Here is an 18899-nt window from a genome sequence, read left to right as displayed (position 1 = left end):
CACTTCATCTAAAGTATCTCAGCTCCTCTTAAAAATCTAATGTAGTGAGCAAGATGCATCTTACTTCTAAGAACCTTCAGTTCTGAGTTAATGTATATTTATACAAGCATGTATATCTGACTTCAGAAACAGCATGCAAAAAAACAATTATAGTATCAGGCTTTTCACTGCCTCTTGTATTCTATTAACAGTGAATATTTACTTGTTTTATCCAGTCCTTTAATTGCAAGCCCAAACAATACATATGTCGTATTCTAATACCACCATATCAGGTAGGGACAAGAAACAATAGGAACTTGGTGTATAATTGTGTATAGTAAATGTGTATTTTCTGAATAGCACAATTACCTGAGAAAATGAAAAATTCTTAATCATGTGGAGAAAAAAAGATACTTGTTTTAACCATGGTTTTAATTCCAAAGCAAAACATGAGGGCAGAGGCAGTACTATATTTATTAGAGAGACTGGTAAATTGGTCACTAATTTTTCATCTACAAACTGTACTGGATGCCAACAAAGTCTTACTAGACAAAACTAATGCAAGTCAATATGGAGAGTGGCTAAAAATGATAGATGTTGACAAAATAAACTTTTTTTTTTTTTTGCTAGGAGTTAAATGTTAGGGCATCCATAGTTACTGGTACATTTTAAAGCTGTCTTGTTAGCAGAAAATGTATTCTTTTATGTAATTACATACTGAATTATTGAAATACATCAGTTGCTGCATTCTCTCAAAACATACAACATAGCTGTCTGATGCTCTACAATAGCTGTCTCTGCTGCTGGAGATAGCAGATTTACATAGGCTGAACAAGCTACAGATCTTATCTTCAATAAGATTACACGGAGACCTTTAAAACAGGCTTTTTTGTAGTCTTTGCTACTGGAATCACATTACATTTCTGAAGTGATCTTGAATATATAAAAAGCATGAAATTAAATGAAGAAATTTTTGCTACACAACTGCAGTCAGGTAATAAGGGATACAGTCTCGAAACCCTGAGCAAGCTATACAGTGCATTTAATACTGTACATTCTCTGCACCTAACTTTATTTTCAAGGCCTCTCTGAGTTTATGAGAAGTCTAGCAATAAAGTCAAAAGCAAGCACATAAAACTTTAGGTCAAAGAAATCTGGAGCCCCTGGAGGTCACAGATAATTTATTTGCTAGACTTTTGAAGTGATTATTATCGTGTAGGAATACTACAAGCTTCAAAAATCTTTACTGTTCTTCTGATTTGACTGTCAATAGACTTTTGAACTATTTTGTCCACATTAACTGTTACATACACCGTGATATTTCACAAACAACAATAAAATGAAAAAAATTAAAAATGACTTTTCCAATACATACGTTAAAATGCAATTTCATAATATTTCGAGATAATTTAGCACCATACCTGGAACACACTGAATCAAGTTAGCAATCATTGCACTGAAATGTGCTCTCATGTCCTTAAGGATTTCGACTTCTTTATCATTTTCAGCCTCCAGAAGCATCCGAGTCAGATCAACATACTCTAAGAACAAGGCTCCAAGGGCTAATGTGTCTCTTTCTAAGGCTCCATTTGTACTAGGATAAAGGAAAGTTGTACATTAATAGAGTAACACTGTAGTTATACTCCAGCTTTCTGAAGAAATGCATCAAGTTCTCTCCATATTTGAGAGATTACGCAGTTCTTCAAAGAACATACTGACATAAACTCAGTGAAAAACTGAAAACTATTTCACTTGAAGATCAATACTTAAGATGAGTGATAGACATACCTGTCACTTATAACACCAGCATCAGCAAGTAGTTCAAAAATTCTCAGTAGCTGTAGTCTCAGTAGATCCCGGCGTTCTCGACGTTTCTTGTTCTTGGAATTTATAAAAACAATTTTTTACACACCTTTTTACATGCATCCATCAAAAACTAGTAACTAACAGAAATGTTAGTGCAGTGTTAAGATTTAAGAATTCCAGTTCAAACATTTTCTTCATGGTGGAATTTGACTACTCTTAGATATATCACAATAACTGTGTGCTTATTCCTCAAATTGGAACAAAATATGATCAAATTTTTGTTGCAACTATTCTTCAACAAACTGTAAACAGCTACCTTAGTCCTTGTTGAAAATGCAGAAATGAAATAACGAAATACTGGAAAAAACATCAATTACTATTCAAGGTTCCTGTGTCATAAACATGCTATCTCCAGGCAGAAGGGATATTTATATTAGCTTTATGCCACCTACTTTGAGTGCTGGAAGCATTGTAAAGTGCAGAACATATCCAGATACCAGGAAGATATTTTAGCCATTAGCCATTCTTGAATTTGGCAATGCTGCAGCTACACAATCACCCACACTCAAGCCAGCTCCTAGCAGACACTACTCCAGGACACTCTCGGATGTTTGGAGTGCAGTGGTTGTACACACAGTTACATACTCCTCCTGCTAACATACTCCTCCACAGTTAACAACAGGACTGCACTGTTGTTAACAGGTTCCCTGTATCTTATTATCTTCTAGAAAGCTGCCCTTTCTGCTGTCTTGCCTTGATATCAACGATGTGAATGCTATCAGGCTGTTCTTTGCTCAAGACTTAAACTGACTTGTTTCTTTGTATCCTGCATCTCCAGGAAACAAAAAATCTGAGAAGGTAAAAAATCTGCTATTGTACTTTGCTGTCAGAACAAGAAAAGCTCAGAGAAAGCTCAGATTTTCCTCTTCAGAATGTAAGAATGGCAGTACTAAGATCAGAGCCTTATCTCATCCAGTACTCTGGCTCTGCTTGGGAAAAGGAAGTGATACTTTCCGTGATATTCTGACCCAGTACTGGCAGTCAGCATCATCCTAGTCAAAGGTTTCACTAAAATCATTACACCATTCATTTATTCTATTCAGAGCCCTGTTTTTTTCCCTTGAGATCCCAAAGGTTCCAGGAAGCACACAGAAAGTAAAACCAGTTTTATTGTAAGACAGCATTTAACAGGCACAGCTGCCTCCTGCAACAGTGTCAGAGGTGATCTGGCAAGCTCTGTGCCAGTGCCCACATGGCAGATCTCATGTAACCTCTGTCCTGGTTCAGCCCTGCAGTTCTCAGCCTTCTCTTTCTAGTCACAGCATATGTCAGTTCAAGAATAGGATCTCTGTTGTGTTGGATACCTGCCTGCTGACATGGAGGCCCTGCCACGGTCTCTAGAGCTTCATGACCCACACAGTCACTCCTGGGTTTACTGGTGGAACTGCTTGCAGCAAGGTGGCCCAGTTCTTCATATCAGGAATGACACAGGAATTAGCATTGCAAGCTCCTGTTCTCATACTCCTCTACTGACATTTCCCTGTGCTAAATTTGCTCTTACAGCATACTGTAAACCTCTGCATCCTTATGATTCCTTTCCTGATCTTTCAAGTCTTGTCTTCAGTGGTTCACTGGCAGAAACTTAGAGGCAAGCTGCTACATCAACATGTATTGATTTGCTTCTGCCAAGTTACCAAAACAGTGATCTTCAAATCAGTAAGTTCATAGGGAAGGAAGGCACCCAAGTGAATTGAGGTGTGAAGCAACACAGAATGGTAATGGCAGTGGACACTTGCCAGACACAGAATGAAGAACTGTCCACATAAAACGAATGAAGTGCCCGCTGAGTTAATTCGTTTTTATTTTCATGTTGGACATAGCCAAGAACCTGTGTCCACCAATTAAAGATTTAACTTCTTCTTGAACACCATTTTCTGGCTTTAGCACCAAGCACTGGCTTGGCAAGCAGGAACAGGTCACCACGAGGATACCTTATTGAAACTGCTGTGGAAGACAGCACAGTCAATGCACAGTTTGAAATTGCTTAAGCACCAGGTAGAAAAGCCTGAGCAGAGGACAATATTAATAATTCTGTATGCAGACTTCTCAGTAGAGCTGCATGGACACAATGTCTGTGTCTACACTGGTAAATGGAGGCAGGGACTGTTTGTGGCCCTGAAGTCCAGTGGCACAGGCTGCCACATGTTGACACTGCTCTGGAAGACTTGAAGAAGGCTGGCTATGCCTATGTTGCCTTGGGGAACTTGTGCAACAATTCTCTGGCCCAAACTTTGTGTTTTCTTATCACAAACTGCCTGCTCTAACTGGAGGGCTGTGCTGCAGCAGGAGCAGAGGCTCTGTGACCTGGCCTGAAGGCTGCAGCACACGGGGAGGCAGGGGATGGGGGAACAGCACAGCACAAGCTGCTGGGGAAGTCTGGAGGGCTTTGTCTGATGGATTGATGCCTTCTGAGCCTTGCTCCTGGTACTGAGCCACCTCCAGAGCCAGATCAGATTTCTGCCTTGGGGCCAGCTGGAAGGCTCCAAAACCAGAGAGGGAAAATTGAGCATAACAGCAGCTTGGGTCCACTGCTGAAGCTCTCCACGAGACTTTCCAGTGTATCTGTGGATACTACAGATTTGCAGTATATCTGAATTCCCTATGAGGATGTTCCATATTTGACTAGAAAATTTTCCTCATAGTGGATTTCCATGTTGCACATATTGTATCACAATTAGATTTTAAATTAATGGTAGTTTTAATTGAATTATTTTGTTATGTTCCTGTATACAAATTAAAGCAATCTTGTTGCATAGAGAGCTTAAATTGTTACTTAGTGCAAATTACTTTGTTTTTCATGGAGATAAAAATTACTACTTTTCAATTAATTTTGCAGTTTAAACAAACTAGTACATTTAATTTCCTTAACTAACCTCTGGTCTTCTTTCTAGGGCTTCTTTCATTAGTGGGTGAAGTTCTTCTACTAATTCCCTGGATTAAAAAAAAGATTGTAAAAAAAATATAGTGTCCTCTAGATATTTTAATCAAAACATAAAGAATAATGTCTAAAGTGCAAAGAAAAAAAATTAAATATTTAAATTACAACAAAAGTAGTGCATTTGAATTAAGAGGCAAATAATTGAGAATGTAACCGGGGAAGTACCTGAAAACAAGGGAATTTGTTCTTCCAAATCCTAATACAAGTGATTCTGTTATCTCTATGCTTTCAAGTCTCATCAGAGGTACTAGCTGCTTTAGTAAGACTCCAACAGATGGAGTTCCAATAGCCTAAAATATATGAAGAAATCATTGACATTTAAGTGTCAGGATTATTAAGTAAATACAATTTATTGAAAATAAAAAAAAAGAAGTCCAAGAATCAATATGTACTTTAAAAAAATGCTGAAATACTTTTGCTGTTACGGACATTAAGATAACTGGATGTCTGCTATATCACAATCATCTTGATAAGGCTTAGCAAATAATTACGTCTGGGAAAGCTCTTTGCTTTCATTCATATTATTGTACTTTATTTAATTTGTTGTTTCATGAAAGTACTCCATCAATTAAACTTGTGGAGCTGCTGCTCCTCTCAGTTTGCTGTTACTTCAAACTGTATTTCATACAGTACTCCTTCATGTTTGACAGGCACATGATGATTATTCAGAGATCTGCCTTATTGCTTAAAAATGTTACAAATTCTCAAAGCTGAGTGCTCTGCAAGGCAAGAAAGGGGATGACAAACCCAAGTTCACTTCAACACACATCCAGAATGACCATAATTTGAATATACATAAATGAGAAAAAAGCAGTATTCTGGAAATGCCACTGCTTTTGCCAAATATTTTTAACAGATCCTGTTGATACCAATTATACAGATGTTTTAATAGTTAATTACCTGCCTTAAGCAGTTTGTGTTTATAAAAATAGTCCCTAACTGAAATACTTCCATCAAAATATGATTTTGCATGCAGATGGGGTTTAAAATTCTCTTAAATAAAAATTTTGTTTTAAACAGGATGCATCACCTTGTTATCATAGTTCACTGTTCCATCAGGAGTGGTAGCCATGATCTCTGGTGTTGAAGCACGCAGGTGTCCTGGGCTCATAATACTGGGCTTTGCTACTCCAAAGCAGAGAATAAGATAATTTCTCCACAAAGTAACATAGTTGTCTCCACTGCTTGCTGTACTTGTTTTCTTTGCATTCACAGGAATACTAGAATTTAAAAAATAAACGAAAATTATTAAATCCATTTCCCAGCCTTAATTACACAGCATCTTAAAATATTTAAAAAGAAATAAAACATGCAGCCTTCCACTACCTGAAGGGAGCCTACAAGAAAACTGGGGAAGAGACTTTTTACAGAGGCATGTAGCAACAGGACAAGTGGTTATGGTTTTAACCTGGAAGAGGGTATATTTAGGTTAGACATTAGGAAGAAGTTCTTTACTGTGCGAGTGGTGAGACACTGGGAAAGGATGCCCAGAGAAGCTGTGGATGCCCCCTCCTTGGAAGTGTCCAGGCCAGGTTGGATGGGGCTTTGAGCAGCCTGGTCCACTGTCCCTGTCCATGCAGGGGGTTGAAACTAGGTCCCTTCCTAGCTTTACGTCCCTTTTAAGGGACCTTCCAACCCAAACCATTCTGTGATTCTATGCTATGTAGTCAGCAGCCACTATTCAACGTGACATGATACATGGGCAAAATCAATGAAGGTAGAAAAATATTTTCCACCTTACAAGTTGAAATTATGAAACTGAAAACTGAATGTTTGGATAGCACCTTGCAGGACTTACAGACTAATACTGAAGCATGAGACTAAAAAAACCTTGAATTAAAATGACACAACCCATAAAAATGAAAGTTAAATGGAATTTGCCACCTACTTTGGATCCACAAGAGGCATTATCAGCTGCAGCCTCGTGAAAGCATATGGCCAAGCATAGCTCAGAGCTGTAGGACAATGTTTGGGTAAATTCTCCTGTCTGAGAAAACTGAAGAGGCAGAGAACCCATGGATCTTTAACTGACTGTGCAAATATCCAAACATGGGAAGGACTTTTCACATCATAATGGCTATTTACTAGGACAGCATTCCACTCCACCAGCCACTGCAAATCCACGCTGTGTGTTAATGGGATTGTTGTCTATGGAGACAAAAAAGAGAACAATTGCAGTGACAGTCATTTATTCCCTGCTATGCTCCCTCTCAGTACTTGTCTTTATTTTCAAGCTCCATGGCCAACTACTGTTGGATATTTTTATGCTTTCTGTCACACTGCCCTATCACTCAGGAGGAGGTTTTTACAAGTGTTGATAAGAGCCACCTTGTTTTTTCCCCTCTGGTTCCTCCTTAAAGTTCCTACTTACTGTGACAGAATAATAACTTGCCCATAAACCCCACAATAACTATTGATTATACTGATCAATATAATCCCACTGTTGCTTTCTATTCTGCCTAAACCTACCTACTGTCTCTTGTTATGAGACTGTAATAGCTATAGACTCTCCTGTTCATTGTCTGAACATCCAGGTGGAGCCTTAGCCCATGACTGATTCCTCCGTGCTATGACAATATGATAAATACCAATATTATTAATAAATATTCTTCAGAATTGATAAGGGCATTTGAATATGCATTTAGGGAATTAAGAGGCTGAAGCAGATACTTAAGCAGTTTTAATCCGTTTTAAATCCTGCTGCCTTCAGTGGGGTTCTCATATCAACAACCCATTTTTCAACTGTAATTAAAATTTTGTTTTAGAAAACAACTTTGTGAAATGAAAACGTAAACCACATGCATTTTAGCACCTATCAGACCACAAATGAGATGTAACAGTTGCCTGCATTCTGCATCCACTGTTACAGAAGTAATTACTAAATTACCACTCTCAGAGGTACTTGTCAGAAAACAGGTAGACACGCACCACATTTGCTTTGCTGTATTATTAAAACATAGAATTAAAGAACATACTCCAAGCCTTCGCTTAGAGAGATTGCAACATTCAACCCAGATATTGTTATTTCAGCTGGATTTCCAAATTCCTGGGTTACAGATTGGGAAGGTCTCTTGCTTGCTCAGTTTCTGATCCCTTACTTTCCTGCTTTCAGCTGCACGGTGGCCCAAGTTCACCACCAGTCTGATGTCCTCTTCGTACCCTAGGAAAGGCACTCATTGCTTTAAAGTTAATCAGGTCAAAAAATGTCCCAACTCGGTAGCTTCTGGTATTTGGACAAGGGCACAGGGCACTTATCTCTACCATATTATGCAAACCAAGTTGCCCTAGGTATCAGTTCTCCTGGGACACTTTTTCATTCAAAATGCTTTACTGCACCTATTTTCTCTGGTAGTATGTTAGACACACCAGGCCCTTGAGAGAGACAGAGCAGGGATTTACCCCAGTTGTGAATTACTCCAGAGCTTAAGCTTATGTCTGCAGGCAGGGCTGCTTCTGAGCACAGAGAGGAGCTAAAGTTTTTTCCCTTCTGGAACAGATCATATAGCAGTCAGGGACTTACATGCACCACAAACATTAGACAGTGCTGGCAATAACATTTTCTCAACAGTTCTTTTGAATGCAGATCACAGGTCTAGAATCTATGTAGTTTTCATTATAGATTCAGTTATAATTTTTATTTTCTGTATGGATTATTTCCTATACTAATAGCATTATTTTCACGGAACAGATGTCTGGGACATTGTGGAGCCTTGGAGCTCCTGGCTAGATGACTGGAGCATTAAAGCTGTATTATTTTTTTTATTTCAGCAGCTTTATTTTTAGTATTTCATGTCCAATATTTGTTATGTCAGTATGCTATGTAAACATTAGCAGTAACAGTAATGCACTGACACATAACAGTACTTACTGAATCTGAAACAGCCACGTGAATAAAACTTTCAAGAATAGAAGAACTCAACTGATCCATGACATCAATCATAGGCCTGTCATCATCCTATAAAACACACAGAACAACACCAAACAAAAGCACATATTGTAAAATCCCAAATGACTTCAGATAGCTGGTATCAAAAGACTGAAGAAGTATCTTGCTGTTTATTAAAACATTCTTTTGCCATGAACATGCATATTTGTGATCTTAGGCATTTAGACGACTCGCTGAGCTGTGAGCACCAACACACAACATGACTCTCCATATTTCCATATCCATAAAAAAGACTTAAGTGGTCTTTACTATACAAGGAAAATGTATGTGAATAATGCTAAATATCTTAATGCTGTGGTTTTTTACAAACTGGTATGCTACAGGAATGAGTTTCTTTTCCAATACAAATTTATAATCCTGACAATAAAAAATGATCCATGCAGGAGAAAAGTGTCTTTTACATTCATATAATGCAAACATAGCACACTAAGTTGCTGTACAGGTTTCCCTTTGAAGTACTGTATAGGTCACATGTTATTTATGTTACATGGTTGAGTACACAGAAAAGTTCCCACTATTAACAGCAAACAGAAACGTTAAGCTCAAACCAAATGCTTTTTTATAAACTAAGTGCATACCTGCTACACTGTGGAAATTGTGTTGAAAGCAAGTGTAAGAGCAGCTTCCAGCTTTACCTTTAAAAAAATTGAATTCAAAGCTTCAGAAAAGGAAAGTCATACCTCTGCCTGGCCAAGGGCCAGGAATAAAGCACGGATCTCTCTGAGGATCAGAACAGCCAGTTTACGTGTAGCAACCTGGAAACTACACAGCAGAACCAGTGCAAATCCTTCGACTGCATGTAGTACATTAGAATAGGGACTTCTTTCAGACTGTATCCTGTGGCTGGATCCATTTGGTATCAACTGCAGGACAGTGCAAGCAGGAAAAAAATGGAATGCTGATGTTTGAAAACAAGGTCTTTGAGAAATATTCTACTTAACACAGATGTAAAGAAACAAAATGCAGAGGCCATGCAAATGCTGAAGTGGGAGACTGACAGAATTCTCTCGAACAGTCTTGTTGCTTTAAGTTACCTTGTTCCACAAAACCAATGTATGAGCAGACTCCTTTGGCCAACCCCCTCCCTCTACTTTGCATTTCAACTGTATGTTTTCATCCATCCTTAAAAAATGACTGAGTAAGTCAGACTGTGAAGACTCCACACGTTTTCTACTCCAGATAGATGATTTGCAGATCCTCCTTTGATCCTGTAGCAAGCAACACCTTACCCCAGTTGGTGGCCTCTAGAAGTGTAGCCCATTGGTAAAGTGCAACAATATTTACTTAAAAATACACACGGCTTTCCCTTTTCTACATTTTGTAATACTATTATTACCTGTCAATTAATGATTCTCTGTGCTATAAAGCACTCATCATCCCTGCCCAAAGGCAAAATCACATTTCCGATGTGATTGGGTTAGGAGATAAGCCTGAAAATCTTCTCTTATGGTGAAATTATCTGTGGGACAGTGCAAAGCAAAGCTGTTCAGTTCCCAGGGATGTTTGTAACACATGGAGACAGGAAGCTGTAGAAATCATCGTGTTCTCTGGTGTTTCTGAATCAGCCAAATGAAATGGCTGTGGGAAGGGAATACCCACTTTAATATTCTCAGTGTTCCTGCTAGCATTATTAATCAGTCCATAATTAATCCCACAGCCCTGGGAAAAAGTCCTTCTGTCACATCTACGTACACATATTTCACTTTATGTGTTTTTGTTGATGTGCATATTTCAGTCTGACATGCATTCTCTTATGTTGCTCAACAACAGTAACATCTGCTGTGTTACACAAGGACATAGCTGTCCTCAAAAAACAGCTGAACTAATTACCTTAAAAAAATTTACATAGTGAATTCTTCTCAGGTGAGTAAATACCAAATACATAAACCACAGCAGTACGGAGGAAGATAATTTCTGCCTTCCATCAATCTTAATATTAGGACACAGATCTCTTGATTTCATACCTCTGCAGATCTGGTTTTTCCCTGTTCAGAGGCTTTTCCTGGAGTGTGTATTACAAGCTTCCACTGTGTAAGCAACTGCAGCAGTAACTTCAGTGATGTATCAAGAAGGGTATGATGCATATCATTCACTTCACGTAGCAGAAAATTAGTAAAACCAAAGAGTACGTCCTCCCGCCAGTCAACAAAGTCAACAAGTAGACCCTGAAGAGAATTCTGTGCAATGTGTCGAAGTTCATCATCCATATGGATAGACAGCCTGTAAGTAAAAATAAATGTCAGGTAATAAAAATCTAAGGAGTCTTTATCATGGTTAGGAGCACATGCATATCAGTAACTTAAGACTGATGGAAAATTCCCAATGACAGTATTAATTTTGATGATGCTGTCAGAGTTTCATTATTACTGACCACAATTAACACCGTTGACCTATTTTTATATTGCAATTCTTGCTCCAACAGTGTTGGAACATGTTCATGTATCCAAAGGAAGTCATTGTTCCACTTGTAAAACACAGTAACTTTAAAGCACATAATTTGGCAACTTCTCTGTCTCCCTAAGCCAAGTATATTCTTGATTTACTAATTTACCAAAAAACTTCTGTTTAGTTGTGATAACAATAGGCTTATGATTGAATACATAATTTCACAATTTGCATATTTGTCTGTTTACTTTCAGTATAAAAATAAAAGCATCACACCACCTCAACTACGTAACAGTTAAAATCAATTTTTAGCCAAGAGGAAATCACAATTATTTATAGCAAATGTTCAATAGAGCATTCTAATTTAAAAACTGTTTCAAGTTTTAAACAATTTAGGATAGAGAGATGATAAAAACAGCTTCAAGACTTTGTAAAAACACAACAGACAGCCCCAAAGTCTTTCTGAAAATTGGTGCAATATTAGATTAAATTTTCAGAATTTGTTTCCTTCCATATTTGCAGCATGCTAAGGTTCTTTTCAACATAGAAATTCTATGTACTTTCTTTTGACACAGAAATTATCAAACCACTTCTGTGTTAGTAGCTTGGCAGCATGAAATAAATTCAGACCAGTGTGTTCTGGAATTTTTGCTTCATTGCCTTCATGATGTATTTTGGGTTTATTACCCATGAGACTGTAATTTTCTGTAGTGCATTGGAACTCGTTTTAGTTATCTAAGTTTAACCTACATAGTTGAAAACAAGGACATATGATAAAGAAAAGGACAGAAAGCTAGGAATAAAACCCCACACAATAAGCCAAATGTAATGGAACCAAATTCCATTCAGTTGGAAGTGTATGATGAGATGTGCCTCATAATAAATTTGGTTCATTATAGCTGCCTAATTGGGAGGCAAGGGACATTGCAGTTAAGTGAGAGGAAAGCGCCTGCCATGAAACTTAACCCTTGGTGAATATGACTCAAAAAATAGCTGTTCTGCTTCAATAATGACATGGCTTTCTCTATAAATGTGAAAATACAATATTTTGTTGCACTAAAAAAGGGCCATTTCTGTCTCCTCTTTGGAATACCAAAACCGGAAAAATAAGCAAAACCCCTGAGGCCACACTTAAGTCATCCATGAAATGACTTCCACGGTGACACAAATAACAGAAAGGAGGATAACAGCAGACAGAGGTGTCTAAGCCCAAGTTACTGTGCAGTGGCATTATCAAATAAGCTGAACTTCAAACTGAGCATAAGAATGCAACTGTGTATTACCACTCCATGACAGACAGCTTGAGGAAGCAAGTAAATGTTTGTTTGTTTGTTTGTCTACACTTGAGACAGTTAAATTTAAGACCTACTTGGGAATTTTTAATCAGTGTTTTCAGTGGGCAGTGAAAGGGCAGAAGATGCAATATAGACTTGACAGCTGCTTTATGGTTTACAATTTGAATACAGCTGTCCCGGAAGAGAGAATAGCTGCTGACTTACAGACTACTTCTGGAAAAAGCCAAAAGACACATCTGTTATGAGGATGACAAATTCAAACTAAAATGAATAAAAGAACCCATTAACCCAAAGATGGTATTTTTTCTTTAGTGAAAATATTTAACAGTGTTCCATCCCAACAACACAGTCCCACACAAAGCCCCGGCAGAACAGCTTCTCAGGTTCTTTTTAAAAAACCAGAGAGACGCTGAAACCTCACCTCTTCAAAGTATTTTATCCTAGTATTGATTTTCACCTCTGACACAGAAAAAGCCCAAAACTGTAACACAGTGTTCTCTAGAACAGAATGACCTCTTGGGACTGCTTTTTCATAACTGGGAGAACCGGTCAATCTGGACCTAAATAAACATTCTCTATGGAGAATGCAGAAGCAGCTCTGCTGCTGGGGTAGTCTGGAGACTTAGATTAAGAATAGGCCAGGCCTTAATTCCTCAAATGGTTCATTACTTTCTTCTCTGAGGCTATACTTTGGTAGATTGTCTTCAGTCCTTGTTCCACACTAAAAAGCCCTTATTCTTTCAACCTACTGATCTTTCTTTCTCATGTTCTCTGGTCAGTCTCTTCTTAAAACTGCAAGGCCCCAGTTTGGACATTGGTCTCTAAATCAGACATCCTCAATCCTGAATAGAATAAGGTTCACCTTTTCACAGGCACATAATTTCTTTGTGTGTGTTCAGTTTGTGATCCTGCTGTGCAACTCTGAGACCCTACACAGTAACTTCAACAATGTGCTGTACCTCTCCTGGACCATGAACTGTCTGTTAATTGCTTTCCAATCTATTATGCATCCACTTACTTGAAAATCTGATTTAAAACAGTACCAATGTCTCAAAGATGCTGCAACACAAGTACACGTAGGACATGAAAACAGCTTCCCAAAAATCCTCTTGTTGGGTAAAGGCTGAGCATGTAATTGCATCCAGAGTTGCTCTAGAGATGCTGTCTTAAGCTCCTCCTGGTGTCTCACTTTTTCTCACAGTGACAGTCAGATAACCCATAAGACCTACTGTCTGCATTGTCCCAGCATGGAAATTACCCAAGAAATGCTTACAAATTAATTGTGGCTGAAGAATCACAACACCCTCTTCTGATTGAAGTTTGATGATAGAATAAAGATAGAACAGTGGTTAAACTGGCAGTTGTGAGACTTAAGGAGGAAAGCACCAATTTATGATAAAATCCACATTAGTCTCCAAATTTTTTTAATAGTGACAGGTCTGACCCAGACAGTCCTCTCTGATTGAAAAGCTGAGACCACAATGGGTATATGCTGTCTACCAGCTCAGTTAAGGCCATGATTAAGGATAGAAAGCTAGTTAAAATATTGGATTAAAGGAAAACATATCCTCTTTCATTTCCCTTAAGCAGAATTGATGTTACTACTTAATATGATATCTGTAGCATTTGGTAATGTAACGATTTAAAAGAACTCACAAGTGATTTATAGCACAGGATGTAAACACAAGTAAATCAATTACACCTGCCATGCTTGACAGCACAACCTGCCCTTGCTGAAATTTTGGCTTGTTTGGTTGTCTGCACTCTTTACTGCTACCAGAATTAATTGTTTCAGTGTTTTAGCACATCACTGGGAGCTGAGTGCTCACAGAGCAGAAGAAAATGCTTTTGCTTGTTACCCTCTGACTCCCACACCTGTCATTCCTCACAGACATTTCAGAAGACAGACAAGTGGCAAAGATTGCTTTGTCACAGTTACCTGAGAGCAATATGCTGTAAGAGTCTTGTGGCTTGATTTACTGCCATAATCCAGTTGCAGCAATAATGCATGCTGGAATCTTTGATTTGGATACTAGAACTGAAATGTAACAGTTTTTCTCTACTGAGCAGTACCTGTTATCTTAATTATTCACAGCCTGTCAGGACCTGACATCCTTACACCTAAACTGTTTTAGCAGTCCTGTGTTGTAGGTTACCTTTTTTAACTTACCTTTTCTTTATATTCTTATAGTAAAAAAATAAAGTTAACTACAAGAATTATTATCAATTTAAAAATTATTTGGAAAGATACCACATATAGCACATTCTCTTTATCAAACAGACATAGGGGAATCATAGATCAAAACTAAACTGGTATCTTCACATTTTTCCACTACACAGGAAAGATGGTATCTTCTGTTAATTAGAATGCTGTGATGCTTAAAAAAAAAGCAATAAATGAAGAATATCATGAAGGATACTGAGTGTCATGTAACCTACATACTGATGGAAAGGAGTTATGGATGATCTACTCTCTTATAAAATTAGGAGTCTATAATATAAACAAGCCTGCAAAAAGAAATTAGGACTTCTATACCTTATCTATTAATATCACATTGTTTTTTGTAAGTATATGGTTCTGTCTAATAGTTACACATTCTGTGGCTCAGTTTTTAATTCTGTTCCCCCTGAGCAGTCATTTAAAGCTTGAAGAACTTACCTTGCCAGCAAGTCAATTAACTCAAGTTTTGACATTCCATCAGGAAGCAACCGCGGAATAGCAGCCACACATGTCCTGAACAGATCGATTTTTGGTTTTCTTTCACCACTGAAAAATTAGAACAGCATGCTGACAGGGCTTAACAAGTAACTGTGTTAAATGATCCACCTACAGTTTTTCAGAAAAGGGTTGGTCAGAGGCCTAGTAAGAACACCAGAACAGAAAGCTAGACACTATACATGAAATAAGAAGGAAACATAAAGAAATGTTTCAGTTGAATAAATGCCTTTGGTTTTGAGATTTTTTATGCATCATATCTATACAGGGCATGAAAAATCAATTATTACTGACTCATTTGTTTCTCTTTGAGGAAAACTGGCATATATATCAAGATGGAATTATAATGCAGGAGAGTTATTTCATCAGGATCAGCATTTGTGTGATGCAAACTTCAGATGAAGCTATGAGGAAAAAGCTGGGGTGTTACCTATCACAGTGCAGCAATGTTATACCAGTTAGTATACAGCAAATAGCAGATATGTAAAGAGCCCAAACAACAAGACGGAAGATACAGGCAGTTGCCCTCAATAAGGCACAGATCTGTGGAAACTGCACACCATATATTATTCCACTGAAAAAGAAGCATAATTTAGAGACAGGTATGACCTGAGAGTTTCTGTTGATTCTTGTCTTGTTGATCCTTGTCTGAGACAGCAGCACTTTAGCAACTATTATCAGCTAAAATATGCATTAGTAGCCCAAAGGCTACTCAAATATGTGGAATGGCTGACCTGCTCCCTACCAGCCTGGGAAAGTGGCTGAGTTTAAAGTTCACCATGGACCAAAATCTAGTTTGCAAGTCCTTAAGCCTTCTAAAAGTAGCTCAAGTTTCAGCTGCTGACTGTTTTCACAACAAATGCAGGTTGAAATTCATACTCTAGTGAGAAGATGCAAAGGACACCCCTTATGATTTTAGTAAAACTCTTGAAAGTGTCATTTACTGCTTCAGAAAGAAATGCTTCAAGGATCAGTCATTAAATACAGGAGCATGTCTGACACTGTCAAAGAAAATTCCAGAATCTGTATAATGTAAATTCATTAATTGACTTCCCTCTACTTCCCTCTGATTCCTATTTGCTATTAGAAATATCACTATGATATTCATTTCATACTATAATGCTATCTGTAAATATGACAAAAGCTGTAACTTTAAAAAAATAGATAAATATACTATTTATTGTATCTAAATATTAAAGCCCATAAGAACTCAAAACAAATACATAGCTCTAGTGAAGCATGAAGGTCTGTGAATAAAATGACAAGCAGTTACATAAAAACAATATATTGGCTTTTACCATGCATAATACAGTTTTTAAAAGGGACATTTCAAATGCTTATAGTAACAGTGGATGTTGTTTTTCTTGATGTTCACATGATTTCAGATCAACTGATAATTAAGCATTTCAGGTATTTTTTGACTGGAAGAACAAGTAAAAATGTGTTCTAGTGTGCTTTTCCTTTCAAGTTAGTCTAATAAGTTATAGTTTATAAAGACATAAAGTACAGCAAAAAAATACTGGAACTTATACACCTAGATCTTCCTTAAAACTTAAAAATCTTTACATCTGACAAAAGCTACTACCTAACTGTAAGACCTGGAATTTAATACTCTTTTAAGTCTAGTTTTTTACTGCCTCTAAAAATAAACATCACTTTGGTGATGCTGAGAAATCATACTAGACATTTATAGCTACGGTTAAGTACACTTCTAAGTGCTCAAGGTTTTACAATGCTATTATCTTTAGGGAATAAAACATGAGTTTCAAAACTCATTCTCCAAAAATATACCCAAAAGTATTATGAAAACTGGCTGTGGGTACCAAACAGTATATTGGGTAGTACTATAATAAAAAATATGAAGTATTATAGGATAGTAATATTGGCATGCAATTTAAATTAAGTGAGAATGCTAAAGACAGAATGCTTACAGTCTCATCTAAACAGTCACATCAACAAAGAATGGCAGAGAAATTACATGAGAACATAAAGATTGTATCAGCTGTAAAAGGTAGTTGAATTTGGCCAGACACTGCAGTCTACCACTTGTGTTTCCAGCAAGTTGCCCTTTTTTTTGATGCTATATGAAAAAAACAGTCTCAAAGAGACCAGTGTCCTTTTCATTTCACCTCAAGCTTTTTCCCACTGGGGTATTTCTCTTTTAGCATAACACCCACTCCTCTAACAAAAAAGTTATGCAAGGTCTCCTTAGAGTTGGGATCTCTACAGTCTGTGTTTTCTATGTGTCAAATGATGTCTCTGTTTCTTTGAAATCTACTACATGTCCACCTCACCAGAGTTCTCTTTGGGAAACTTCCCTCGTTGCTAATTTTGGATGAGAGTGTGAAATGTTCAGCACTTGAGATGCACTGGTTTGATTCTGTTCCAGTGGGGTAGTGCTTAAATCCAAGACAATTACCACAAAATTACTTGGATTTTTAATTAAGATTTGATTTTGATTACAGACATGAATAATAAAGGAAATTTCGAAAGGTTACTAATAATAGGGATTTACCAAATGTGTTGCATTCACTTTGAAGTTCAGTGATGCAAATACATGCTGAAGGAGTGTTCTGACTGCAGGCTGACAGATTTCCCACTCTGGGCTTTCAACTTTCTACCACCTAAATATTCATACTCCTCAAATGTGGTTTTGGCTATGTCGAGAGCACCAGCTGAATTCCAAAGACTGCAGCATGCAAAGAAGTACAATCAACTTCTCATAAATAGTTTTTTCAAAGTATACACTAATTAAGCTTAATGTTTTGGTTCTTTCTGTTTCTCTGATGACTCACGATAGACAGAAATAGAGAAAAGGTTCTGAAATGGCATCTCAGTATTTTATGGGGTTTACTGTTCTTTAGCACTCACGTGATCATGTCTTCAGGTTCTTTGTTAAGCATCTGTATGTTGGTTAGCATCATGCACCGCCCCACTTCCTTGTCAAGATGTCTGAGTATGTTGTCCACAGCTTTTCTTACTTGAGAATAATATAAAGACATACCTGCAATCATAGGAATTGTTGGTATAATTTGGGATATTTATAGATACATGTATTTCAAAACCAAAAGCTGCTTACTGATAGTGTGCTGCATTAATTAAGAAAAATGTTTTCCTCATGAGATTGCATATTCCACTAGCAATGATGTCCTTGTTCTGAGATGGAATATGTTGCCCTCTCCAGAAAGAATGCTATTGCATGTAAAAATACCCCAAGGGAGATAGATACTTATACACATACTTTTCCTGGAGAAAAAAATTAAAAATGCCTATTAAAAAGATGTCTCTACATCCCTATGTTCACACATAGTCAAATGAAGCCTCAGAGCTTGTCAAGTTATACAATATGTTTTGTGAATTTCATAACAGAAGTAAATGTTCTGATCTACTAGCGAGATTTAAAAAAACTTAAGGCAAAGGAAAAAAAAATAAGGGAATCTGAATGAGCTCTCCTAAAATTTACTTGGTAGGGAAATTACTGGCATGACATTTTATGTGAAAAACAGTATTAAACATACAGCTTTACAGCAGTTGATGGATACCAAATACTTCGGGAATGGAAACTGAATGAACTCGTTTTCTATATTCATCAAAGGCTAAAATTTAAATTTTCTTTATTAAATTTTATGTAGTAACATTGAACAATGTATTTTTATTAATCTATCTTCTAGTCAACTCTTTTCCTATTTGATATAGACAACATAAGCTTAGAATTTCAAAACTGCATTAACGTATGGACCTGATATAATCAGAAGTTCAATGGCAGAGTAGAAG

The 18899-nt window shown here is 37.2% G+C and overlaps 1 protein-coding gene across 12 annotated transcripts in view; it reads right to left on the bottom strand.

Annotated features, from left to right (window-relative positions):
- Positions 1 to 18899, bottom strand: part of FRY (FRY microtubule binding protein) — a 229897-nt gene that overhangs the window by 74186 nt on the left and 136812 nt on the right. For all 12 annotated transcript variants that reach the window (XM_071736952.1, XM_071736962.1, XM_071736884.1 and 9 more), the window contains 11 exons: positions 17997 to 18129; positions 15069 to 15176; positions 10694 to 10949; positions 9410 to 9592; positions 8652 to 8738; positions 6672 to 6931; positions 5814 to 6003; positions 4949 to 5073; positions 4719 to 4776; positions 1768 to 1859; positions 1401 to 1573 (listed from right to left, as the gene is read on the bottom strand). In XM_071736952.1, the coding sequence (XP_071593053.1) occupies positions 1401 to 1573; positions 1768 to 1859; positions 4719 to 4776; positions 4949 to 5073; positions 5814 to 6003; positions 6672 to 6931; positions 8652 to 8738; positions 9410 to 9592; positions 10694 to 10949; positions 15069 to 15176; positions 17997 to 18129 (1665 nt within the window). The remainder of the gene's footprint in view (positions 1 to 1400; positions 1574 to 1767; positions 1860 to 4718; positions 4777 to 4948; positions 5074 to 5813; positions 6004 to 6671; positions 6932 to 8651; positions 8739 to 9409; positions 9593 to 10693; positions 10950 to 15068; positions 15177 to 17996; positions 18130 to 18899) is intronic.

This window comes from Heliangelus exortis, chromosome 1 (genome assembly GCF_036169615.1).
Source record: "Heliangelus exortis chromosome 1, bHelExo1.hap1, whole genome shotgun sequence".
Taxonomy (NCBI): Eukaryota; Metazoa; Chordata; class Aves; order Apodiformes; family Trochilidae; genus Heliangelus; species Heliangelus exortis.
The sequence above is the reverse complement of the archived record's forward strand: the minus strand, read 5'-3'. Positions and strand labels throughout refer to the sequence as shown.